Raw genomic sequence first — 6885 nt, 5'->3', positions numbered from 1 at the left:
ATTTACATTCATCTCAATCTGAAAACTCCCCTCCTTTCAGAAAATTGATTGAAAAAAAAATTACCAAATATAAAGTGAAGTTGCGGTGTTCAACAGCAGAACCTTATTTATTTGAACTGCAAATGAAAAAAATATAAATCGATGAATGAATGAAAGTGACAGGTTTTGTAGTCATACGTCTGGTTCACATTTTGAATAGTTTATCCACAACTTAACACGACGCTCGTCTTTTACAAACTCCGATAGAAAAGTGAGGAAAATGACACTGCTTTGTTACACAGTAAACTATTTCTTTGCTGCACCCACAGAATAATGTTTCCTAGGGTAAATAAGGCTCTACTGTTCAAACATCGTCAATTTCTAGCTGTACAGCTTTAATTATATATATATAAAAAGAAGTTCAAATTGCATTACAATGCAGCTGAATTTGTCAAACTAATGGTATAATTAATATGTATAACAAAACCTTCTGTCCACACTGATCTGGAATGGAGTACGTCTCCCAGTGCTGTAAAATGACCGAACGGAAAGATCAGAGCAGTGTCCAGAGCGAGGACAGCAGGTGACGCGTGAGAATGTTCGGCCTCAAATTGATTCAAACACCTCAAGGCTTCCAGAGCTTCAGCAGGCCGTCCTCGCTGTAGGTGGCGATGAGGTTCTGGTGAGGGTGGTGGGCAATGCCAATCACATCTTTCTCGTGGACCTAAACGGGGACGAGAGGAAGAATGCTGTCAAAACGCTTGTACAGATATTTAAAGTTAGGATACTGTTCTTTAAACTACAACCTCAATTCCTAAAAAGTGGAGACGGTGTGTAAAACTTTAAATAACAACAGAATGCAATGACTTGCAAATCTCATTAATTAATAGAAAATAAACAACATATGAAATGTTGAAACTAAGAAGTTCTAACATTTCATGGAAAATATGAGCTCATTTTGAATTTGATGGCAGCAACACACCTCAGAAAAGTCTTTGGCTGGAAAAGTAATTGCCGGGAAAAAAAACCAAAACAAACTAAAAAAAAACCCGGAGGAGAATTTGACAACTAAATCAGGTTAATTGGCAACAGCTCAGAAACATGGCTGCGTATTTCAGACAGGCAGAGCATCTGGAATGTAAAGATGGGCAGAGGTTCACTAATCTGTGACAAACGGTGTCTAAAAATTGTGAAACAATTTCAGAAAAATGTTCCTTAATGTAAAACTATCACCAGATTCAGAGAATCAGGGGGACAAGGCTGAGGGTCAAACCTGGATGCTCTTCAGCCTTAACTGCATTAAAAAAACTGGCCTGATGCTTTACTGCATTATCCTGCAAATGGATGGAATTAATGTTCGACTCAGGAAAGGAAGCAATGCGTACACAAGGCGTCAAACTCTGCAGGTAGCGCATTATATAGTGTAGTGTAATGAAAAATTAGCATAAAAAGTAGATTCGAAATATATAAATAAAATGGTCCAATTTTCTTTGGCTATTCTTGTTAATTTAGTCATTAACAAAGCCAAGACAAAGTAGCTTCATCCACACCTTCAACACTTTACAGTCAGCGCTTCCAGCAGCAGGGGCAGAAGAGTGAACAAGCAGTGATATTTTTGGACTTTTTTTTTTTTTTTTGGTCTATGATCCTGAGCGCAGCAACGTACCGTCAGTGTTCTCTCCAGTTTGCCGGTGACTGTGCTGAAGCAGTAGAGCACAAAGTCTTCGCCCACGCAGTAGATCCACTCGCCGCGGGGTGACAGAGTGCAACACACAAAGTCACCGCCTTCTCTCTTACCGGAGCTGAAACTCCTCACGATCTGCACAGGGAGAGCCATAGATGCATTCAAGCCCACACACAGCAAAAAAAAACACGCGAAGGCAGGCAGGTAGGCAGCTTTATTACACCAATTGCATAATGACAACACCTTTGAAAACCTCACCAACTCAACTTAAAGCGAGTTTTGAACGTTGAGCTATTTGGTGTCATTTTTAAAAAGGAAAAAATGTAAATGACTATTACTTTGTACATAGCCCAGCTGATGGGGTTTCAAATGGCACCGCTTCAAAGCAATGCATAGTAACTCAGGTGTGTTTAATAAGGCGAGAAATATGATCTCAGTTAGTCCGTGTTGATTCCTCTAAATAACCCCTGTGATGTTAGGTATTGTTGGTGATGCAGTTCAACTACAACGAAATCTGCAACCTAGAGGAGAAATCTATATTTTACCTATAGTTAGTGACCCATGTTCTATCTACTGAGAGAGATGTGTGTTAAACCACTAACCTGTCCCTGCATGTTCATGATGACCACCGTGTTGGAGCGGTTGCACACTACAAAATGCTCCGGGTTCTTGGGCAGCAAGATGACGTTGTTGACCGTGATGTCGGTGCCAGCCGACGTGCCTAGAGGCTTAAAGGTGCTCGAACACTCAGCGGTCTTCACGTTCCACACCTGATGCAGGTTCATGATGATGAAATTAGAAATAGGAGAATGAATGCATATTATTCAGCAGCTGCTTCACTTACCTTCACTGTACCATCAGAGGAAGCGCTGATGATGTGGTGGGTGTCTGGGGTGAACGTGGCTTCGTTGACGAACGAGGCGTGCCCGCGGAACTCCTTAAGCGATTTACCCGACTTGAGTCCGTGAATTCTTAGGCAAAACACACGGGGGGGGGGTAACGTTCACACGGCTTATCCAATAAACGGATTCAGTAAAGAGCATAAATCCCAACTCATCTAGGCGACTTCTCAGTCTCACATCAACAGTTAACGTAGAAAGTCTGGGCGCTGGTCAGATGTGAATTTACCTGATGGTCTGATCAAAGGAGGCGCTCAGGAGCTGGCTGCTGTCTTTGCAGAAGCTGACACACGTTACTCCTTTACTGTGGGCACGTTCAAATCTCCTCAGACACTGACCACTCTGGATTTTCCAAACCTACACACACACAGAAACCCACAATCACTTTTTTCCTTTGCAGAAAGTAAATGATTCCTCTCACTAATCCGCTTTACTTGTTTTAATGTTCGATAACAAAAAACATGCAGGAAAGTCATAAGCAATACAATGAGCACCAGTAAAACTCAAAGAATACGTTTCTTAAAGTTTTAACTAATCATATAGAGTTGTAAAAACCGGAAAAAGTTTCAAAACATGTAGGAGCAATAGCAAGTTAGATCTGTCCCTTACCTTGATTTTTCCATCTTGGGCTCCAGTAGCCAACATCTCCGTGTCCCGACTGAAGCACATGCACAACACTGCATCATCCATCATCATAAAGTTGTCCTGAGCCTGGTACTTCAAATCCTGTAAACCACAATGCACACGGTTACTTTAATGCAACAGAAGTCCTTCTAAAATGAAAAGGTGTAAAATTAATGTTATATTTACCAAGATAGTAAATCAGGTTTTTCTCTGTTGTGCATTAGTTACCTTTCTAATTTTGCCTGTTGTAAAGTTCCAGACCTCGATGAATCCATCCACAGAGCCAGTGACCAGGTACTGACCATCAGGGGAGAACCGGGAACACTCCACATGAGACTTCTGTCCAAACTGTGCAGGAATAAAAAAAAAAAACAACAAAACAACAACAACAAAAAAAATACGTGTAAGTGTAAAAGAGTAAAATTAACATCTCATTATAGTTTGTTAATGCTCTACCATCCACGCTTCAGGACAGTACTGTTACCTTGATGTGTCTGGTGAGCTGGGTGGGGAAGCGCTCTTCCTCCACGTCTTTGACTGCAGCTTTACCCCTGAACAAGTCGATGGTCATTCCAGGAGGCAGGAGCCCCTGATGCTGCTGCCATTTCAGAGACTGAAGGAGGAGAATGTGGAGGATTATTCTAAGTACTCATGACACTCTACTATGCAAATATGTAAATGAAAACTAAGTTTTTGTATCAAGGCTCTCCATTGTAAGACTGACACTAATCACATTCCTGGTGTTTAGACGTCTTACCTGTCCCAGCAGGGCCATGAGACGAGAGGGCGGCACCACGCTGACCTCCCCTGCCAAAGCCTGAGCGATGGCTGCCCGGCGTTTCTCCTTGCTGCTTCCGTCTGGGTACGCCTGCACAGCAAAAAAAACAAAATTATATCACTCAAATGATTTCCTTCCACTTAAACCCAGATACCCCTCAACGTAACATTTACAATTCAACATGCTTCTTTCCCATTGTAACAGCACCAGGCCCTCTCTAAAACAATGCACCATGACTATGCCTAAACATAGCCACACGAATGGTCGCTCATGATGAAAACACAAAGTAAGTCGATCCGCAAAACCACCTGGTCTTTAAAAAAATAAAAAATAAATGAACAAATTGCATCTGGCTGCATATTATTTCTGGACTCACCTCTCTGGGATCAAAGTAAGAGCGAGCCAGCAGGTTCTCCAGGTGGATGTATCTCTCTGGCTGGGTCTGCTTCAGCATAATCATGGGGTCTGTCTGCCTGAGGAGCGAACGGGCAGCACCTAACTCTCTCAACTCAATCAGCTCCAACACAACCTGGTCAGGAAAAAAATACAGGATCTTTTAATCTAATCACACAATATATGATCTACAAGGTTCTCTTTATTGAATCTTTCTCTCTCTCATAGAATTAATGAAAATGTAATGATAACAGCAGAGCAGATCCTGGGTGTTATCTCTGAAATAATAAATGAAAAGAAAAGAAAAACAGTACAAGCAAAGAATTAACAAGATAACCAATGAGAGTAGTAAACAAAACAGACAGCGATTGAAGAATCTTACCTGCTCGTAGAGATCTATCAAGGTCTTATCTGGCAGCTTGAGGGACTGGATGGCTTGCAAGACAGTATCCCAGTGTCCACTGTTTATGTCCGCCACAAAGCTTTCTATACTGTCCACAGTGTTTAAGGATACAGTGGTCTCCTCTTGTAGGGTAGCTAGAGTCCGGTGAAGACTATTTTCTTTTAAGTACTGCATGATCAGACGGATCACGCTGTGGGAAAATACAAATGATGTCATTTATCTGAACACATGAATATTACAAGAGAGCTCGGCCGAACCCATTAAAATCACAACATGTTTAATAAGGAATCAAAATTGGATTGTTAAACAATCGTAACATAAATTACATTTGTTTTTCTTTTGCACCTCGAAAATAAAAAAAGTCCACAATCTCTTGTGGTAGGACTTGCCCAACAGGTAATTTAGCAAAATACACTACACACAATATCTAACCTAGAATGCAATTGGAGATGCATTTGACTATGACACCAGACCAAAAAATTAAAATAAATAAATAAATAAATACATTTTCAACTACAAGAAGAAAGAGAATTCATGCTACAGATGTTGAACTAAGACAGCCTAAACCCACAAAGGGCGGCTCTCCGTGATCTCTTAGATGCTGACAATAATTATTAATTATATTATTGAGGTTATCGGGATTAGAAATGGAACAACCAGACAACTCTGGCACCCGCATGTTAACCATGGTACATTAGAACTAACTTCATTAAAACAGCCCCTGTTGTAAACATAGCAAGCACTAGTGACAACGTTACTTTGATGCTTTATGAAATACCGTAGAAAATGTGGAGAAATATACACTGAATCCAGCGCCTTTAATATGAAAATTATAGACCCTCAATAACAGTAAGTTCGGCTCTATTAGCCAAACCTACATCCACGGTCATAACAGTCTCTGCTATCTAAACCTTTAGCGTTAGCTAGTAAACGTTAACATAATGTAACTAATATTTACCATATATTTCTGCTTAGTTCACGTTCAGAAATAGCACAGCCACATTTCAAAATGAAATTATTGCTGAACAAAAAAATACCAACCAACATCCATACGGCGGTAAATGCAAGTTAGCTCGTTAGCTTAGCTTAGCTTGCGGCGCTAACGCTGGTGGGATGAGACAGGCCTCACTAGCAGAAATGTGATCAAATGCACCGTTTTAACCTGGTAGTTTACGATAAAATACGTGCTTTAATAGAAACTGACTGGACTACTTACTCTGCAGATTCCACCTCCAAAGACATGATTATTTGTTTCTAATCAATAACCAGAAAAAGCCACTGTTCAGTCCGCAGCAAGAGCAGGAGGCACACAGAGGAGGATGGACGCAAACACGGAAGTACGAGCAGGAGTCAGGGCTCTTCAAAATAAAAGTCTCGGCTGACTGTGGGGACCACGACATTATTTTGGAAACCACAATCAAGTGCGGACCTCTGAAACAAAAAAGGGCAGTCGTTGTTTCTTGAAAGGTGTTCATCAAGAGGCCATACAACATCTCACGTCTTCTTGAAGCTGTAGAATTTAGAAGCATCTTGCTGTTTAATACAAGATTCAAGATTCAAAGTGTTTATTGTCATATGCACAGACAGAAAGCATTTTTCCCTGCACAATGAAATTCTTACTTCGCTGTCCACACCAAATTTCATGCAGTAAAGTAAAAAAGAAGTAAAATAAAATAAAATAAAAAATTAAGAACAAAAAAATAAGAGCAATAAAGGTGAGGTAGTGAGGTCCGTTCTCTGTGAGGCAGTGCAGTTCTGAAAACATGAATGTGCAAAAGCAAAAATGTAATTCAATGTAAACATTTATGTCCATGTAAACAGTTAAACAGTTATGTCCATGGTTGCGAAGTCCTATCAGCTGTTTAGGAGTCTAACCGCAGAGGGGAAGAAAGAGTTCTTCAGTCTTGAGGCTGTACATATACTAATATTATGTGCAGTGTGTCTTATGTCTATATTAAATGTACAATGTAATGCAGTTGTTACTACTTCCTAAGCAGTATACAGACAGCTATCCCCATTTACTTTGGTGCTATTACATGTTTTTCACAAGATAATCAACAGGGGGCGCGATCAGCACAGCTATGCCTCAGAGCCCCTCTTGACTCCCTTCTCTCTGCCAGTGAAG

At 40.6% G+C, this 6885-nt stretch overlaps 1 protein-coding gene across 1 annotated transcript; it reads right to left on the bottom strand.

Annotated features, from left to right (window-relative positions):
* Positions 1–80: 80 nt before the first annotated feature.
* On the bottom strand, positions 81–6102 carry smu1a (SMU1 DNA replication regulator and spliceosomal factor a). The gene is made up of 12 exons (XM_067518400.1): positions 5977–6102; positions 4740–4950; positions 4341–4493; positions 3944–4054; positions 3671–3799; positions 3415–3534; positions 3172–3288; positions 2792–2919; positions 2508–2634; positions 2266–2433; positions 1646–1798; positions 81–703 (listed from the first exon to the last, which is right to left on the bottom strand). Exons 1-12 carry the CDS (start codon positions 6000–6002, stop codon positions 605–607), a joined length of 1542 nt encoding a protein of 513 aa, XP_067374501.1. The 5' UTR covers positions 6003–6102; the 3' UTR covers positions 81–604.
* Positions 6103–6885: the final 783 nt, after the last annotated feature.

Source organism: Channa argus, chromosome 10 (genome assembly GCF_033026475.1).
Source record: "Channa argus isolate prfri chromosome 10, Channa argus male v1.0, whole genome shotgun sequence".
Taxonomy (NCBI): Eukaryota; Metazoa; Chordata; class Actinopteri; order Anabantiformes; family Channidae; genus Channa; species Channa argus.
Note: the sequence above shows the minus strand (reverse complement) of the source record. Positions and strands in the feature narration are given on the sequence as shown.

Bases quoted from the DNA above. Each gene is read 5' to 3' on its own strand.
- smu1a (XM_067518400.1), bottom strand. From the start codon at position 6,002: ATGTCTTTGGAGGTGGAATCTGCAGA. The intron at 3,535-3,670 runs GTAACAGTACTG...ATTCCTGCACAG, and splicing joins AGCTCACCAGACACATCAAG to TTTGGACAGAAGTCTCATGT. The intron at 704-1,645 runs GTACGTTGCTGC...GTCCCCGTTTAG, and splicing joins AACTGGAGAGAACACTGACG to GTCCACGAGAAAGATGTGAT.